Below are 19,229 nucleotides of genomic sequence, written 5' to 3'. Positions count from 1 at the left end.
ACACCTCTTAGCCACCGCGCCACCAAGTGTTGGTCGACACAACGGGGACTAGCGTGCCGGCAAGCACGTGAACCTCGAGAGAAAAATTGATTGTCTCTTACCCTTTGGTATTCTACCGGTGATTGAATTGGTATTCTTCTTGTGATTGGTTCACTTCTCTACGCGGCGGTATAATCACCCTACTCACTCATTTACATTCCCGCAAACTAGTTGTAGCAAGCTCTTTAGTGTAGCTAGAATTGAGAGCTTGCTTTGTAGCTTAAGGTCATCTAGTGGAGCTCTTTAGTGTAGCAAGTGTGAGAGCTCTTAGTGAGTAGTGACTTAGTAAATTATGTGTCTAGTGATCATAGAAACTAGAATTGTTGGATAGATGGCTTTGTAACCCTTGTAGAGCTAGAGCAAGTTTGCATTTCGCTATTTGTCATACTAATCAAATTGCTCTATTTGGTTTGTAGATTTTTAAATAGGCTATTCACCCGCCCTCTAGCTATATTAGGACCTTTCAGTTGTGCTCCAGATCAAACCCAAAGGGATGGTCTGAACCAACACAACTCGGTCCGACCCTCACAAAATGAACAACGTTGCCAGTGTGTTAGAAGTGACCGCTGGACCAAGTCTGAGTTTATTTCTCCTCTCTGGAACCTTTCTGTACTAGTCTGGACCAAGCTCACCATTGGTCTGGGCTGGTTCTATTCACCGAGTCCAGATGGGCCTGACACAGACCCTAGGCAACCAGACCCAGGTGACATAGTCCAGATGCCCCATTTCCCTCAGTCTAGACCAAGCGCGCGCCTGAGAAGCTTCCAGGAAGTGCCACGTATCCTCTAGACCCTCTACCACGGTCCGGACCATGCTCTAAACCTCAGTCCAGAGCAACAACAACCCCCAAATTGACTTCCAATGCAAACACTTTGTGAAAGGGGTTTGTTCCACTTGATCTTTAGGCAATCCCTGAGCTACCTAGTGCTAAGTTTGACAAGTGTTCACCACACCTAACACATTAAGCTCACCTAGGTCAAGCTACTAGTTCATACCCCCTTAAAAGTATGGCCAAAGGAAAAACAAAGTCCTAAACTACTTTAAGTGGCTCTCCAATACCAATCGACACTTAGAACTAGTCCATCCTTAACCGTCCATCCTTTGATAGAGGCATGAAAACCATTGATTGCCCAAACAATTATCATTATCGTGACCTAACTTAAATTATCTCTACAAAACACACGTTAATCATAACAATCTTGTATTGCCATTAATCACCGAAACCCACTAGGAGCCTAGATGCTTTCAGCCCCACACGGCAGAACAACTCTTCCGCGAGATTCGGACGGCGGCACCTCCCTCTGCAAGATTCGGCAATGACGGCGGACCAGTGAGATCCACCTGTGGCGGGGCATAGATATTCACGCGCACGGCCAGGCGTGTCTAAGCTTGGGAAGTTAAGGCGGTTGCCTAACGTCTATAACGACGTGTCTGGGCTGAGGTATATAAAGCCCTATAACCGGTTGTAAATGGCATCGAAACAGAACCTGAACTTTTCTCTGAATCAAATTCGACCTCGTCTGTTTCCCAATATTTGTTCTCGCTCTTCCTAGTCTCAATTCTGATTCCAGTTATCATCTCGGTTCCTCGTAGAATCGTGACAGTCATGTTGCAGAAGAGTACAATGTGTGGAGCACTCCCGGTTCTTAACGTGAAGCAATTGCAGAACTTGCAATGTTAGGTCACTATAACCTATAGCTAGCAACGATGACTTCACCCATGGGCATCAACCGGATGATAGTACTATACGGGAGCACCATAAAGTCGATTTCCGCTCCTCGCTCCTTGGCATCGTACTGTAGCTTGATCTACCGGTTCGCCTAGCCCTTTGTTAGTTTGCCCGGTGGTGGTCATTTTTTTCGAGAGCGTGCATTGGCACGTTTTTCATTAAGGAGGATTAAGAAGTTTTCTTACAAAAGTGCGGGATATGGTAAACCTAAGATTACCAAAGCCCTTGTCCTATCCCTTCGTAATCTCGCATGTGATTGTGATCACAGTGCACTAATTCTACGACTCTAGGAGCTACGTATTCACGCGGAACGGCGCTGCTCGTCAAGCGCTCCTAGCTACCTAAACCCAGCCGTGCACCAAAGCGTAACCTCTTGCTCAATGGCCTCAAGCAACTGCGCCGGTGACGAAGCGATACGGTTGAACATTCTGACGTTTCTTTCCTTCCACAGGAGTTATCCGACAAGGAGCAGGAGTGAGTCAAACCCATGGCGCAACACCTTGGGTAGCCGCTTCCACCACCACCGCATGATGTCGTCCTGGTGAACGACGACCAGATGCAGGAGGAAACGTGGTAGGCGAGTAGAGACTAGAGATAGGATGCCATGTCATGTTCTGCCAGTCCAATCCTCACCTAGCGTAGTAGCAACTTGAACTTGGATTTGTTCACATAAACGGGTTATAAGTAAGCTGGTGAGGAAAGTTGAAAGGGTAGGAGCAACTTGAACGGAACACCTTAAATTAGAGCTTGGATTTTTTTATTACAGATCCTCCTATTTATACATGCATTATTTTCTGACCAGAACTCACTATCAAATCATAGCCTCTACTTCTTTTATGACAAGTGAGACCCACCTGTTAATGAGTCAGTATTTTATTCTAACTTTTTTTCCCTTCTCTGACCTCTTCATCTTCAAGATGGCTGGCACAGTGACAAACCAATTTAAGATATGAAGGCACACCGAATCGGCGACCTTCTAGGTGTCCACGTCAGTTCTTTTTATTTGGTGCGTTAGATCGAAATTCCACGGCTCAGATGAGATAGATGAAGATGGACGGTAGCAGAGGACGAGAGATTCTCGACATCGGTGCGGGTGGTCGGCACGCATCCTCGCATGTCGCTGGGCCCTTGCTTGCATGCATGCAAAAGCTGCCGACACTCACTTGCTTGCTTACTTCACTTACTTCTTCATGGGATAACCGGCTGTCCGCAGAAAAAATATCTCGTCCCCTCCAATCGGCGTCCTGTCGTCTCCTCCGTGGCTGTCGCCCTGCCCTCTTCCTTCCCCTACGCCTCTGCTCCGTCTCTCACAGCGCCGCCCCTCCCCATCGCCTGCACCGGCGGTGCGCCCTCTCCAGCGCCTGCTCCGCCCCCTCTTGCGATGGGGAGACGGCAACCCCCTGCGCGACGCACCAGCGTGAGCACGCCCGAGCGGTTGGTGCCCCTCGGCACGGCGCGGTGGCGGCGGCGCAGCATGGCCGGTCTGGTTCCTCGGCAAAACCCAGCAATGCTCCTGCCCAAGGGTACCACGTTGGAGGTCCGCTCCTCCTCCCACTCGCCTTCCATGCCTCCGTCCAACTCCTCCAACTTCCTACTCCGGCTCCTCCTCTTCCTCCTCGCCGCGGTCTCGGTGCTCGCACCGGAGCCTGCTAGGCTCGGGGACATCGTTGTCATACTGGTGGGGCGCGGCATGGGAGCGGGAGGTGCAGCGCAGCGCGAAGCCGTAGTGGGATGGGGCGCTGTCAAGCCACCGCCGCCAAGGTCGCCTCCTCCCACCTACGCTGTGGACAAACAGAAATAGACCGCATCTCTTCCTGGTGCCCGTCAGCCGCCAAGCCTCACGACGCGACCCTGCGGCTCGCCCTGCCCCCCCCCCATCCACCGCCACAGCCGTGGAAATGGTGGCGGCGGCGCGGGCGTGGGCACGCGCAGCGGAGCTTGTGGGAGGGCGGTGGCCGCAGCGGCGCCTAGGGATGACGTCCACGGCGGAGACGGAGAGCAGAAAGGACAAGGAGGAGGAGGGGGCCGAGGCCGGGTGGGAGCTCTCGGCGGCACGGGAGTACTACGACTACCGCAAGTCCATCTACGGCGACGTCACGCACCGTGCGCTCCTCGTCGACGCCGTCGGCACCCTCGTCATCCCCGCCCAACCCACCGCGCAGGTCAGCACCGTTGCTCGCCGTAGGACATCGTTCCCCTCACCCAGTCAGCCTGTCCCGCTTCTTTCTGTTCTACCGGCTCGCTTGCGTGCCTGTGCGTTAGTGATCCTTACGTCCAGGGCTAGTGTCATGCTATGATGTGCAGTCTGCGTGGTCACTGGGCTGTCCTCTGGTAGCGCAATAGCGTTCTCTTCTCATCATTGCAGCTTGGATTGAATTGTCGGGTCTGAATTTTGCACTGCCTTCATGTGGGTTCTATGGTTCAGTGACACAGATTTGTCTGTAAAAGTTTCTATTCTGAATTATTAATCGTGTGCTCCCTTTGTTTAGGTGTATAAGAGCATTGGTGAGAAGTATGGAGTGAAGTACTCGAAAGATGAGATCTTGATGAGATATCGGCGGGCATACGAGAAACCATGGGGTGGATCACGTCTCAGGTATACATTTCTGGTATATAAACGTTGCCACTTACTGACAATTTATCGAATCTGGTCTGATGCCTGTATATCTGTTTATTGATGGTAAGCATAGATCTTGTTGTGCCATACTTTTCTGTTTCCTGTCTACGTGTTATTTTTGGCTAGACGCAGCGAGTGCTTGGTGATTTGATGCAAGCTCATTAGCTGAGAGGTCAATTTGTTGACAATGGAGATTTCTCTTTTTTTTAATTGGTCTGACTTTCTCCAAGATTCTATGTCGTCGACTCCATACGAATCTGCATGAACATTGGTGTATGGTGCCATTCCTGTGCGCAAAATGACATTTTACACGTGCTGATTCCTAGTACACGACATCCTTGTCACTTGTATAAATAACGTCTCTCAGTTCAGCTGTTACTTATTAGAAGCCCTAGATTTGCAAATGATGACAAATTGGGAAAAATGGGAAGATTGAAAATAGTGATGCGGTTAGTTGAGGCGTGCTATTGCACTACTTTGTCATTTTTCTGGTTTGCTTATTTTAGTATCAAGCTGCATATTTTAAGGTCGATTTTCACACACAAAAAGTTTACATCTTGAGGCTTCCATATCTTTACGTCTCCGTGCACATATAGACATATAGTTAGGCTTACCTTTCATGGATGCTCAAAAAAGCTCTGCAAAATTATTTTGTTTCCAAAAGAAATTGTATAGTTGGTGGAGTAGTCAATGCTTGCGTATTAGAACAAGACTACAGTGTTGTTTAATCTTATTATTGTTATGTTCTACAATTGGAGTGGAGTTATGGTTTGATTTGTTTATTATTTGTGCACTAAATCACTCACTTCACATATTTCTTTACTTCTATGCCATATTTTCATGTTCTCATAATAATTCATGTAAACACATGTGTTTGTTGTGCTCCCTAATAGATAGTGTGATCAAAACTTTACACTAAAGGTGCATCCATAACATCAATTTAATCTGGCTCCATGTTCTTTTCTTTTCCCCATACTTGGTACTATATACTTATGTACATAGGTTGTTTTGTTGATAAATGTGCCCCTCTTCAAAATTACCAGGAGATATCGTTTGAAGAAACTGAACAAATTTGGATTTATCCTTGTTTCGATTTTGTTTGTCCAACCATGAGATTATTTAGAAAAGTATTGACTTGCATATTGTTTTCTTTCCACTGTCTGCTGTTGCCTTTTATGCTAATTTGAACTGAGAAGCTTGCTTAAACAATCAAGTCGGAAAGCCACTCCTATGGATATTAGGGAGTTGATTGTTTGTTTTCACAAATCACACTTGTTTTGTGAAAACATGGGTTCATTTTTTCGTCCTGTGCTCATTTTTTTCTTTTGCTATTACTTATGGCAGTACCCTTGTATTTATAAACAGAAACCATGCGCATATAATGCTATTTATTTACTCTTTTTGTTTATGTTATCTTCGTGAACCCATTCCCTATTATCGTTATCCATGTTGTGCTATCCATGTTGTGCTGTAGTACTTTATACTCCTGATATTTCTCTCAAGTATCTTTTTTTCCCTGCTAGAATGCCTTCTATATATTATCATTGATCCATTTCGAGATTAAGTTACTATACCAACATTGACCAGGTATGTGGATGATGGGAGACCCTTTTGGCAGCACATAGGCACTTCTTCTACAGGCTGTTCTAATGCACAGTACTCTGAGGACCTTTATCAGTACTTTATGACAGAAAAGGTTAGATTAACTGTGTAGTCAGCAGAAGAACATTCTTTGTTGTCTCTGACTTCAGCTGGACTAATGAGAAGCTTTTTATGCTTGCTAGGCCTGGAAGTTTGTTGATCCTGATGCTGAAAATGTATTTAGAGCTTTAAGGAAACCTGGTGTTAAAACTGCTGTTGTCTCCAATTTTGATACCCGTCTACGACCCGCTTCTGCAGGTCTTGAAATGTGACCACCGGTTTGATGCAGTTGCAGTCTCTGCAGAGGTTTGTTTACATGTCTTGTCATTTCTTCTACTTATGTTAAAAACAGATGGCTTTGTTGCAGAAATCTTGTGCTTGCAATTCCAAGTTATCATGTTTGTATTATATACTATTACCTACTGCTACTGTAATCTAGTGATGTAGTGCTTCTTTTTTCTATAAAAAAGGTGGATGGATATTCAGTTTGATATTTTTTTATATCTCATAATGCGATTGTTTCCAACCTATACTATCAGGTTGCAGCAGAGAAGCCAAATCCAATAATATTTTTGAAGGCTTGTGAGCTCTTAGGTGTGAAGCCTGAAGAAGCTGTGCATGTTGGTGATGATCATAGAAATGATATATGGGGAGCCAGAGATGCGGGCTGTGATGCTTGGCTCTGGGGCAGCGATGTTCGCTCCTTCAAGGAGGTATTTCTATTTATTCTTGACATCTTTGTTCTAGAGGTCTATCTTGACAGCGAGCTAATAGATTCCAACATCAGAGCATGGTCATGATCGGTATTGAACTAGTGACAGGAAGGATAATTGTGGGCACGTTGCGCTGCACTGCACTGGCGTGTGCTGTGTGGGTACCATTGATTGCTGGAGGTACGGCAGGTCTGTCATGCGCCACAGGGGAAATGGTTTGTGGTCCAGCACACCTGTCTGTGGCCAAAGAACAGTCCAGAATGGATCGACACGTCAAAATGTAATTTATGTTAGAAAGAACGGACATTTTGTGGCATGTCTCCATCACTTGAAATGGATGCTTCCTGGTGTTCTTGGGGGTGGGCATTGTAGATTTGTAGGTTTGGATAAGACCAGCCGCAGCAACACAGCATGCCAAGAGCTTGTGTCCCTCCCTTATTACCTATTTTGTTCTTTGGGAATGAGCGCCGACTCCATCCTGACCTCTCTTTTTTGCTGGTGCGCTCTTCTTGATGCAGGTCGCCGAGCGGATCGGTGTTGAGGTGACGAGGTGAGGATGGTGAATATACAGAGGCAGTACTAAGGATCGCGGTCGTGAAGCCAGTGACCCATCCTTGTGAATTGTGTGCTGCTAGAGTAAAAATTCCCGGGCTAGTTTGTAGGCTTGTAGCTGTATGAGTAACGTATATAAGGGTTTGGTTGAACCCTTTACTAGCCGTAATGTTGGTGCCTGAGATCTGCTCGTCCCCTAAATCCGGATGATCTATTGATTGATCTGTTATGCGTCTCGGTCTGTTAGATATCTAACTGTTTCTATTTGCCCACTGGTATCGGTTACTCTCGTTGGGTTTGAGTAGCAAAGCAGGCCATGCACATGAAAGTTCGTCAGCCACCGGGGCTCTTGTGGCCCGTTCGCAGCAATTCAGTGCTTCATGGGCCACCATGTTGGGCTTCGCCAGGCCTTCCCTTTGGTTCGTGGCTTCGTGCGGACTCGTGGGTGGAGGCGACCTTGGCGGGAGGAGGTGACCTTCGCAAGAGAGTCCAAAGGCAAAAAGGTCACACTAGCTTGAGCCTTTCCTTGGGCAATATTGATGTGCCGCAAAAAATGGACAGTAAGGCAGCACTCTTTATGGTCTCCATCAGTTCTCAGAAATTTGAATTTGCTGAGCATTTCGATGAACTACTTTTCATTATACATCAGACACTAATCTGGTTATTATTATCTGACCAGTGGCCCACATGAAAGCTACTAATTGGTGTACTTACCAAGTCATGCCACGTGCAATCATTCGAAGAGAAACAAAATGTACAAAGAAACCTTACAAAGGGTCACTTGTGTTAGTATACTTGGATGGGGCAGGGCCATTGGAGGGACCTGTAGGTGGTCGAAGGTGCTGCAATCAGGGTTTCATAGCACTTGTCACAAATCCTGTACGGTGGTGAATAGTAGGAATAGAAATTCGAAGAGAAAACACGGTAATCCTCAGTTGTTCTGTAATTAATGTTATGATGAATGATCCGTTTCTTAACGTGCAGCAGTCGTCTTAGATAGATCATAGATGTGCTCCCCTACTCGGTGGGGGGCTCTAGCCAAGGGATAAGCTAGGGTTTGCAAGGAGAGGGTGTTGATTTGGTTACGTGGGCAATGAGTGTGATTTGTGGTGATACTGGTGCCACTTAGCTTGCTGAATAAGCACCATTTGGTTTGTACGGCTGGGCTGCGTGCCCCTGAAACCTTTGGCTACATACTGAATAATCACCATTTGTTTTTTGGTGATACTGGAGACACTTAGCTCTGTCGAATATAGTCTATCATAGCACTGATGGAATTGGCAGAGCCTGGCTTAGCCATTGGTACCACCACTCGGCGCACTTTAGCTCGCTTAGCTTTTCCTTTTAGCACCACTGGCCTTTGTAATGGTGGACTGGTCATTGGTCCTGGCGCAGTCCACTATTTAGTCTGGTGCGGAGACCAATTAAAGGAAAGCGGCAGGATATTTACACGCAAGAAACGAGCAGTGTCCGAAGCCATTCCCTAAGGTATCTAGAAATTCACTAAGTAAGTTTGAAAACACTGGACATCTTCACCTATGCAGGGTGGGTCGACAGCAGGTGAACACATTTGATGCCTCTCCTTCATGTTACCATCAGATAGAAACAGGTTGGGCAGGTGGACACATTTAATGCCTCTCCTCCTTACCATCAGATAAAAATGATTCACCGACCATGCAGGACCATTTGTACTTACACATGCATCCATGCATCTAAGACACGACTTGGGTTGTGTGCACGTTGCTCCCGAGATGGTCGGTGGTTGGGGTTGGTCGCCATTACTACAGCTACGATAATTGCATCTGCATCCATGCTTGCAGAGGCGCTCGTTCCTTGTGGCTTTGTGCTTTGCGTCGCCTGCGGTTACGCCTACCATGACCCAAGTCTCCCCGCACTCTTTTTTGGGCTCTTGTCAGAACCTTGGCTTGCAGCCATATTAGTCATTAATGGCCTCGGACATCGCTCACCTCGAACGCATAGGACGTGTATTAATGCATAGCCTGTTTGTGCATTGTTGTGCCATATTGCTGGCAGATACGCCTATCCATAGGTGTCACGCGTGTCGTAGTGTGCATGCCCTACTCGTGCTTGTTACAGAGTTAGGTCTCCACTGTGGCTTTGTGCTCCGCGTTCGCCCGTGAGTCACGTCAATAGTGACCCACGTCTTCTCTTACCCCTTGTCTACGCTCTTGTCGGACCCTTGCCCTACAATCATACTACTCAGTAATGGCACCGCACGTCACTCGCCTCAAACGCGTGGAATTTGGTCGATTCGTTCGTAGTGATCCCGCGCAGGAACCCTGGTGAACCACGCTAGGACCACAGCCTGCTCCGCTTTTATAAGCAGAGTCTGGCTTAGCCATTGGTACCACCACTCGGCACACTTTAGCTCGCTTAGGTTTTTCCTTTGAGCAAGCTTTTTGCTCAGCCCATCTTTGTAGCCACCGCCAGAAATGGCAGGAGCCTGGGTTAGTAATTACTGCCTGAACGTTGAGGGTTTTCCTAGAATCCTGCATGCCACCCTGCAAAAGCTCAGAGTCAAAGATCGTCCCGAGTATGAGGGCCGTGAGTATGAGAAGCATGGCATCGATCGGTGTGAGGTTACCATCTACATTGGGAAGAGTGAAGAGTTCCCCGACATCACCGAAGCCTGGAGTGTGACCGCAACCGGGTTTAGCTTCATCGACACCTACCAGGTTGTGGCCCGCAAAGCCTTGCGGTACCTTTGCCAGCTCTATGAAGAGCCAGTTGCCCGTACCCCCATGAGGTTCTTTCCACCCTTGGATAGGAATCGGTGGGCATGGAGGGCTCGCATGGAGGTTTTGCAAGGGCGGGATGCGCAAGAAGATAGTCCTACCATGGTGCACTTGACCACGTACCTGCTTGCTCTGGATGAGCAGTATGACCGACAAGCCTTGGAGCTGAGGACGTGCCTCCGACGCGCCAAAGAAGCTGAGATCTTCACTCGGATGCTCCAGGTGCAACTCGCCGAAGCGCATGCCGATGTTGCAGCTGCTGAGAGCCGGGAGACTGCTATGTCAGAAGCTCTAAAGGAGGCCGAAGATCGGCATGTTCATCAGCTGGGTGAGGCCTATCTGTTCACTAGGGCCAAGCGGAGGACGCTGGTTGATGAAAGGCAGGATGACCCGATCTTGGAGGGGGTCCCTATCCACCCGCCTAAAAGAAGGAGAACCGGTGATGTAGAACCGCCAGCACCTCCACCTTCAGAAGTGTTAGAAGCAGAACCCTTACTTCCTCTCACTCAGCCATTGCCATGAGAAGATGCAGATCCATAGCTAGGGCGGTAGAAGAATCCGCCGAGCACAGGAATAAAGATACGTGGTTCCAAGGTAGATTAGTTGACTTGGGATGCTGTACCCGTAGTAGTAGTGCTTTTCGTCGCTGTCCTCCTGTATTGTACTCTTGCCGTTGTTGTCGTCCGTAGTTGTTGGATGTGTGTTATAGTTTCACCTAAGGAGAGTGAATCCTAATTCACTTTTTTGTAAACCCTCGCGTTAGGAGAAGTACTTGTGTTGTAGTTTTTGCTATTTTCACCTATAATGTAATCATATCCAATGTTGTACTTTAAATCTAAGTGTATTAGTTACTTGATCCCAACTCCATCAAATACTTCTTTCCACTAACATGTCATTGATTTGTTGGCCTAGAATAGGCATCATGTAATGATAACCAACCTCTATGTTCGTTTACAATATTGAGACCAACCTTCCGTACCAACACGATGAGAAAACATATTAGACATATGAGCCATATTTCTTAAAAATTTTTCTATACCAAGCACATCACCCGCAGCGAAGCGCGGGCAGCAATGGCTAGTACATATTAAGGACGAGCTCGGTTAGCTCGGGGTAGGGAAGCTAGAGGGGCACGGCTAGAGCAGGACGTCTAGAGGGGCACACGACGGGGCTTGAGCCACTAAAAGTGTCATTGGTTGGGCTTTTGGGAGCTGCTTTTGCTTCTAAAAGTCGAAAGCTAACCAAACGAGTGGAAACTAAACGTTTCTTTTTTAGAAACAACTACTTTTAGATAGTACAGTTTTAAAAGCAACTTGACTTTCCTTTTGACTTTTGGCTTTTTTTAAATGGTGAAAATAGTGAGTTGTTTTAAGAAAAATAGAGATAGGAGGTAAGATTTATACTTGTTTGAACCAAGCAACTTATAGTTTTTCCACAGCTCAATCTACAGCCGCTTCTCTAACGTCTATAACTCACGGCAGCTTTTCAAAAGCCACAGTTCAACAAACAAACCCTAAAGGGGCACACCATTGGGATTGAGCGACCAAAAGGTCAAACATGATGCTGGCAGGCTGAGTTCAGCCAGTCATGGCGTATAGGCCCACACCGGCATAGATCTCCATGGGTGCCCTAAATGGCTAAATCCGATGGGAAAACAACCAGTGCGGATGCAGACCGGTGTCATGGCCTCCTGGTAATAGGGCATTGGAGACGGTTGGCGACCACCAGATTCAAAGGAGAAAGGTAGCAAACTACGAGCCGCTAAGTGGGGTCTGGACGAGCCACAGCAGAAAAGTAGGTGTCCGACAAATATTGATTTATTAAAGTGGATTTTTTTTTCCTCTCATCACTCAAAAATAAGACATGGGTCATCGCTGGAGTGTGAATTTTAATAGTGAAATTGACCTCACTAACATTACACAGCTACGCTGACAAAGTTCATGCCAGTCGCCTCATGATCCTACTGCATCAGACCAGTGTCCCATATTTCCATGTACTGCCGCACAGGACGTGGACGCATCATCACGCATGGAAACAAGGCGGCAGCAGCCAAAGAGGCAAGACGAATGTCTCAGAGGCGACAAAACGGATGGTGCGTGTGGTATACCTTTCATCTGTCAGCAAAAGCAGATGGGGGATGAGGGGAAAGAAAGGCGTGACTAGAGAGGCACCAAGGCCAGCACGCTGGATGCAAAGCCTACCGGGAATTCTCAAAGCCAGGCGGCACGACACGATCGCTACTGTATCAAAGGTAAGATCTTCTGGTGCCCAGCAGCAAACAACACAGTGGCAGTCTAGCACTGTACCTTTGGAGCTCTGCCCATCGCTAGGGACCAAACCCACTGGCACTGGCAGGCGACGAGACATGAACACAACAGCAAGTTGGACTAGCTGGGGGTAGGGACTAGGGACTGGATCTGAATGTGTTCATTCATGTAAGCGTTCAAAACTGGGTCCTGATCTACCTTTTCTTCTCATTTTTCTGATGGCGAAAATACCGGACTTTAGTTATCACACCAATCATCGTTGTACGACACAGCTAAATTAGCAACGGTGTTTCGAGCTCTCCTACTCCGGCTGCTTCTTGTCTTGTGCCATCTTCTTGCGGATCTCCTGTGCAGCGTTGAAGATGCCCCCTGTCGGTTTGAGGCAGACGTGGCACTTCTTGTTCTTCGAGTGGTGCTGAAATATTGAAGAAGAAAAAAATTGTTAGAGTTCGGTCTACCACAGAGAACATGATAAAAAAAACTATAATGTACAAATATACAAGTCAGTCTCATCTCAAGGAAGCACAATAATTTGAGATCGGAACTAGCATTCAACCAAAAATAAAAACAAAAACAAAAACATGATCGACAGCTAATTTCACATATCCAATATCCAAATATTTCACATTACAGTTTGCGCAAGGGGTCTGGAACTCTCGATAAAGAAATCTTTCTGGAAGAGTCCAAACCTTCAACTCTAATCTGCACTAATACTACGGAATTCTCAACCTATCATTTATATCCTCAATCTTCAGTTCTACTCTAGCCTCATAAAATGGAGTTTAACAATAACAATGGCATCTGACTTATGTTTTGTAATAACAATGGCATCTATGGTTTCTGGTTCATATATCTTCTGCCAGTAAGTTTTATTGCCACGCACACTTAACACAGTCCCACTCCATAGAGCTACAAAATACTCTCTTCTCTAAAAACTGAATCACACTAAACCTGGCATGCCTATTCCACAATCATTGTACTGGATGCCCTGGAAACTAAAATTACAGTAACCTCAATACAAATTTTATAATAAGCAAATAGTTCTGCTCTCTAAAATAAAAAAACTAACAAATCCAAATTGTTTCACATCACCAACAAAACACATACTACGGTACATCTCAAATACACTCCACAATGCATTCATCACCCCCATGATGTACCCACACAACCCCTCTAGATGGAGACTTCTGCACTTGGCCCTTGCAAGGTATATAAGATTCTCAAACCTTAATTATTTGTACCGTATGGTTGCTAGTTTGGTACCCCTTCTTCAATTAGTGTGCAACTGCTCAATTGGGATTTATATGAGTAAAAAACACAAGTGCATCCTAATAAACTTCCATGTGCTTTTTGTACAGGATTGATATAAGACAAAAGGATGAGGAGGTGACTCCTTAATGAGCAAAGGTTTTTTTCCATAATGGTGAAAACAAAATATGTTTGAAGTCTCTGTAAATGTATACCTCCTTCAATGTTCATACACCCTATTCTGTTTAGTTTCTAATAATATCACTCAGGCATGATTCAAATAAAATATCTCTATGTTGAAGTGTCACTTGACTTGGTCTGCACTTCAGAGACAGCAGATGGTTACAATTGGAGTTCCTCTGAACATGTGATTTGAGGGTTTAACAGTAGATCTCAATCAGCAAGACTATTCCTTTAATCCAAACATAAGAATGAGAGTAAAACATGGCTTTCTCATTCTGCAGAAATGCATAGGAAAGAGGCTTGGAGGCAGAGCACAAGTGGGCAACATTTAGATGGTAGCCATGATTGCCTGTGCCTCTTCTGATTCAGATGGATGGATTTAACTTGTCAAGTGACAGGTTAAGATTATTGGCAGTGGCTTCTTGCACAGCCAATTGGACCATCTGTCTTTAATGGAAAGGTGACCCAAAAGGTCTCAAGGCTTGCATTGTTGTCTAATCCAGCCAGCCTTTGCTTGTAAACTATAAGTCCTTCTATCCTTCTGCAACGAAAAGAGGTTACATAACCTTCCATTTGAAAACAGATCACTGCTCCTTCCATACCCAAAACAATGTATGAGGCATTGTCCCAAACTAGGAAGAATTGCCATCATGAGCAATTGTTATCAAATCGTGAAATCATCTAGTCGGCTTGACATGGGACCAACCAGGTGACTAATCACAATTAGTTGTCAACCAGCCTGTTTAGCCAGTTGGTCCTGGTCATCCATATAGTACTACTATATAGTGGTACTATATAGTAGTACAACGCAAGCAGCAAGAGTCTAAAAGTACTAGGGCACAGATTCTTGTGTGATTGGATGGCCAGTTGGCTGTTTATCCACACTTGCACATACATCACAACCACACAGGTATACGTGTATGTAATCACTAAGCAGAAAGCAGCAGCAGAGCATGAGGCAAGAACAGCAGGAGCAGTAGAGCTAGAGCAGCAACAGTAGAGCTAGAGAATCAGTCGAGGAGCTCATTTTCATGTTGGAAGAAGGGACCCAATGGGCAGCGGTAGAATCTGGCACTGCTTCTGGCCTTCGGGACAGGATCCGACCTCCAGCAATGGTTGCGCCCAGCAGAGGCAGGCAGGCACCAGGCAGCAACGGGAGCCAATGGAGATCTGTGGAAGGGATCAGGGTCTGCTCAGGGCACCAGGTAGCAACAGGAGCCAATGGAGATCTGTGGAAGGGATCAGGGTCTGGTCAGGGCAGGGATGTGAACCAGCCCACAAGCTTCGGTGGCGGCAGCGGCAGCAGCTGCTGGAAAGCAAGTAAACCCAAACACGACAGACAACATCCTGCTCCTGGGCTGCTCTGAACAGTATATATTCTAAAACCTAATGGGCCAAATTACCAGCCTACCCGCCAACCGCAACCCAGTTGCTCAGGCAGCCAATACACAGCGTGAAAGCTAGTTGTTTTCCATCCTAATTGGATGGCTAATCGCGATTAAGCAACAATTAGTCAGACGACATGGAAACTGGTCAGACAAATCGAGTTGGTGGACATAATCAAAGTCATGGGACCGATCAGTCCAAGTAATCGTGATTAATCGGACGACTTGATAACACTGATCATGAGATCACTTGTGTGGATAGCTCAAAGCTAACTCACTGGACTCATGAAAATAATGAAGATCCACCACCTCTGGGAGTTCAAAAATGCGTCCCTTGAGTGCAGAAAGTGGAAGCTCATGTAGGTTGGTCTAATAAAGGCAATGTCAACTAATCAGAAGTGGATAGGATTGTCATGAAAAGTAGGGAGGGGGAAAATCCCATACAAAGGGCAATGTCAACTAATCTTATCAATTCCATTCCAATACCAGACGAAACAGGCAGTATATCTCGTTCTGCCACCTAAACTGGCACAGAAGAGACATCACCCAGTACCGGCCCTAATCTCAGTCGATTCTGGCTAATCCAGTCAATCTCACCCATTCTGGACGGTATTCAACAGACCATCTGTCCTGGTACAGTCCACACATGACCAAGCAGAGGCTGAAGATCATGAGAGCTTTCGCCAATGGTAAGAAATCAAGAAAGAGGGATCCATTGAGTAGGAATTAGGAAGATATCAAGAATCTTTGTTTATTCGAGCACGAATATTGATCAAGAAACATCTAATTTAAGATCTGAAAAAGAACAAGAAATTACATATGAAGGAAAAGGAACTACATCAAGGCATTGGCATCAGTGAGCTTTCGTGGTATATAGACATTGAAAGCAAAGAACGGTGTGATGGGATAGCAGCTAGACAGCGCATCCAGCCAAGCATTGGCCGCGCGGGACAGAAGCCAAGCAGCAGTCACACCTGCTGCGGTGGCACAGCCTCAGCTGTTTCTCTGGGTACAATGAACAAGTGGATAAGGCAACAAGGAAAGGATCGATGCTTTATTAGCTTCTTGCATTTATGGTTGCTTTTGCTTGCCTGCTTCATGGACCAGCTACAATGCTATCTACTGGGCCCATGTTGGTGGCAATGGTCAGGCCCTGGAGTCCTGGACTGATTCAGAACACAAAAGGCTCACTAGTGCATATAAATGTTTACTAATTTGTAAATACATATAACACTGAAATGGACCTGTACTGACACGTTCTGTTCCAAGAGGAAACCGGAATGACATCCAGAACAGAATTGACAAATATTATGGTTTCAAAAGTTCAATCTGGCAGGAGTAACAACTTGCTGGAATCATGTGCAGAAGTGTGAAGAAGCAAAGGGTGCGTGCTATTTGGTGGAACATCCAGTACACCAAATAGCAATGATCAATCCATAGAGAGTGGTTTGATGATGAAGCAGATTATACCTTATAAAAGATTTATCTTCACTATATCCTTGAAAGTTGCTTAAATTTGTGAAAGTAATTCATATACTCGTACAATCCGCAATCCAATGTGTGATTCTCATCCTGTGAAAACATCTCCTATTGACTATTGTCTTAAGTAAATTCAGTTTCAGCTCAACTAAATGTTGAGTCTCAAAAAGTTTCTTGTCCAGAATTATTGGGACCACAAACTATTAGCCTACCCAAGCAAGCAGGTGGATAACTAGATCTTCTACAGATGGAAATCATACAAGAAGCAAACCAAACTGATTCATACCTTCAAAGCGCAATGTTCACAAAAGTAGTGCTTGCATTTGGTGACCACTGGATCAACGAATGGCTGCCGGCAAATGAAGCAGGCAAAGGGCAGTGCCTCCTCATCATCCTCGTCCTCATCTGCTGCCTCATCATCACTCCCATCCCCACCACCCATGGCAATGCGCCGCTTGCGGGCCTTCTCCGCCTCCTCATATTCCTTCTCGAGCTGCCACCCGGACTTGTAATCCCCTCGGTCGTGCATGAACTTGCAGGAATCGCCGTAACCACAATACCCCGTCTCCTTGTAGTCCTTGCAGATGTCGGGCTGGTAGTCGAACCGCTGGGAGACGCGAATGTGCGCGGCCGCCCGGAGCGGGCCGTGCGAACCGCCGGCCTTCTCGCTCGACACAGTGTGCTCCCGCCGGAACCCAGCCTTGTAGTCCGTGTATCCGTGGATCCCCTTGTACACCTCCCCGGAGGCGGAGGCGGAGGCGGAGGCGGAGGCACCGGAGGGATTCTTCTTGAGGAACTCCTCGGCCTGCTTGAGCTGTCTCTCGCGGATGGCGCGCGGGTCGCGGTCGAACTCCGTCTCCGTCTCGAGCACGGCGGTTGCGCGGCTGTCCGTGGACTGGATCGTCCGGGACGACTCGTACTGGAACCGCCGCGGCTCGGAGGAGGCGTCGGCGGTGGAGAAAACGAGCTTGCCAGCGGTTGAGGACGGCGGCCCCTTCTTGGAGCGCGCAGCCGCGAGGGCGCTGCTGCCGCCGTCGTCGTCGTCGTCATCAGATCCCGCGGGCGCGGCGGGGCGCTTCCGCATGTTCTTGGGTGGTTTCCTCACGAAAGTGCACACCGGCGCCGACCCACCGCCGGCCCCCGGCTCTCCGCTGCCGCCGTCGGCCATCGATTTGGTAGGGTTTGGATCGAAGATGCGGGAGGGATTGGCCCCGTAGTCCTGTCCGTTCCTGATAAGTGCACCCGTCGCTCCAACGCGTGTTGGAAAAAGCAAAGCCGAGCCAGGTCGGTTTGGTAATCGTAGCCCGTTTCGATACGGGTACTCGTGGGCCGGGCCTAACCACCCTACATGTCAGACTCTCCACCTGGATACTTTGCTTGGATGCTTGGATCCACGTCCGACTAGTCAGCAGTCAGCAGCGCACCGACCACCCCAGTTCTGTTCTATTTTTTCCCCCTAGGGGTACAATTTCTTTTCAACCGAATCTCCATAATCGGAAACAGACGCGTAAGCTACAAGGACTTTGCACGTGGATTCAGTCTTTGTATCGGGATCCGGTAGGACACGGACTCATGAGCTCCGTGTAGAGGATGAATCATATCGGACGCGGACATATGAACATAGATCAAGACTTGATATCACTGGATAGACGATGACGTTACAATCTTTTTTAGACGTATATAATTCGATCCAGTAGTGCTACAGCCCAATTTCATTACTAAAACAGACCTTTAGTCATTGTAAGGGGCTACAAAGGCCCATCTCATCTGCATGTTTTAGTCCATTATAAGAAATATTTTCCTCTTTCATTCATTGTTCAATTTGAAAAAAATTTATTTTTAAAATTCTCTTATTGTTTCTATTTATTTTACTCTAATTAAATATTTCATTTATTTCTCATTTATTTTTTATTTATTTTTCTATAGTCCACAACCTGTTCTATAATGTATTATGAATTGTTTTCATAGCAATTTTAAGATGTTTCATTATGTGTTTTAGATTGTTTTTGCAATTATTCTTGTTCCATACATTGTGTATTTGCAACGTTCCCATAATACATGTGAAATGTTCATTGGATGATTCTGGTTGTTCATCTAGTATCTATATGATGCTCCATGATGTATTTTTGATGGTTCACTAAGCACCCATGAGATATTACAGTATTGCTATGGGATTTTTCCTCATTTTTTTCCACAATTATGTGGTTTCTTCTTTTTTTCTCTTTCCTTTATATTTTGTTTTCTTTTTTCTTTTGATTATTTTTTATTTTATTTCATAGCATATTCTCATGCATCCTTGGGTTTTTTTTATATTCACTTGAACTATTTTTTATATAATATAATGCAACTGTTCTCATAGTATTTACAAGGAGTTTTCTGAACTATCGTTATAGTATTTGTAGGATGCTTCTCGATGTATTAAGGATTGTTCTCATATTATTCTTGAAATATTGCATGATGTATTCTGAAATTTTCACAAAGTATTAATGTTAGATGCATGGTGTATTTATAGCGTTTCTATAGTACTATGTCACATGTGCATTATGGGTTGTTCAATCCATGGAACGTTCCGCGATGTGTTTTTGATTGTTGATATAGTATTCATGAGATATTCTATGGT

General features: G+C 46.1%; 1 protein-coding gene and 1 pseudogene across 1 annotated transcript; one reads left to right on the top strand and one right to left on the bottom strand.

The window, feature by feature from the left end:
* The first annotated feature begins 3,666 nt into the window (after positions 1-3,666).
* LOC136463192 (uncharacterized) lies at positions 3,667-7,541 on the top strand (annotated as a pseudogene).
* Positions 7,542-12,459: 4,918 nt separating this feature from the next.
* LOC136466964 (zinc finger CCCH domain-containing protein 15-like) lies at positions 12,460-17,982 on the bottom strand. The gene is made up of 2 exons (XM_066465507.1): positions 16,896-17,982; positions 12,460-12,729 (listed from the first exon to the last, which is right to left on the bottom strand). Exons 1-2 carry the CDS (start codon positions 17,775-17,777, stop codon positions 12,616-12,618), a joined length of 996 nt encoding a protein of 331 aa, XP_066321604.1. The 5' UTR covers positions 17,778-17,982; the 3' UTR covers positions 12,460-12,615.
* Positions 17,983-19,229: the final 1,247 nt, after the last annotated feature.

Source organism: Miscanthus floridulus, chromosome 7, assembly GCF_019320115.1.
Source record: "Miscanthus floridulus cultivar M001 chromosome 7, ASM1932011v1, whole genome shotgun sequence".
Classification (NCBI taxonomy): Eukaryota; Viridiplantae; Streptophyta; class Magnoliopsida; order Poales; family Poaceae; genus Miscanthus; species Miscanthus floridulus.
Note: the sequence above shows the minus strand (reverse complement) of the source record. Positions and strands in the feature narration are given on the sequence as shown.

Coding starts and splice junctions, on each gene's coding strand:
- LOC136466964 (XM_066465507.1), bottom strand. CDS start 17,777: ATGGCCGACGGCGGCAGCGGAGAGCCGGGGGCCGGCGGTGGGTCGGCG. Junction 12,730..16,895: donor GTGAACATTGCGCTTTGAAG/GTATGAATCAGT, acceptor TCAATATTTCAG/CACCACTCGAAGAACAAGAA.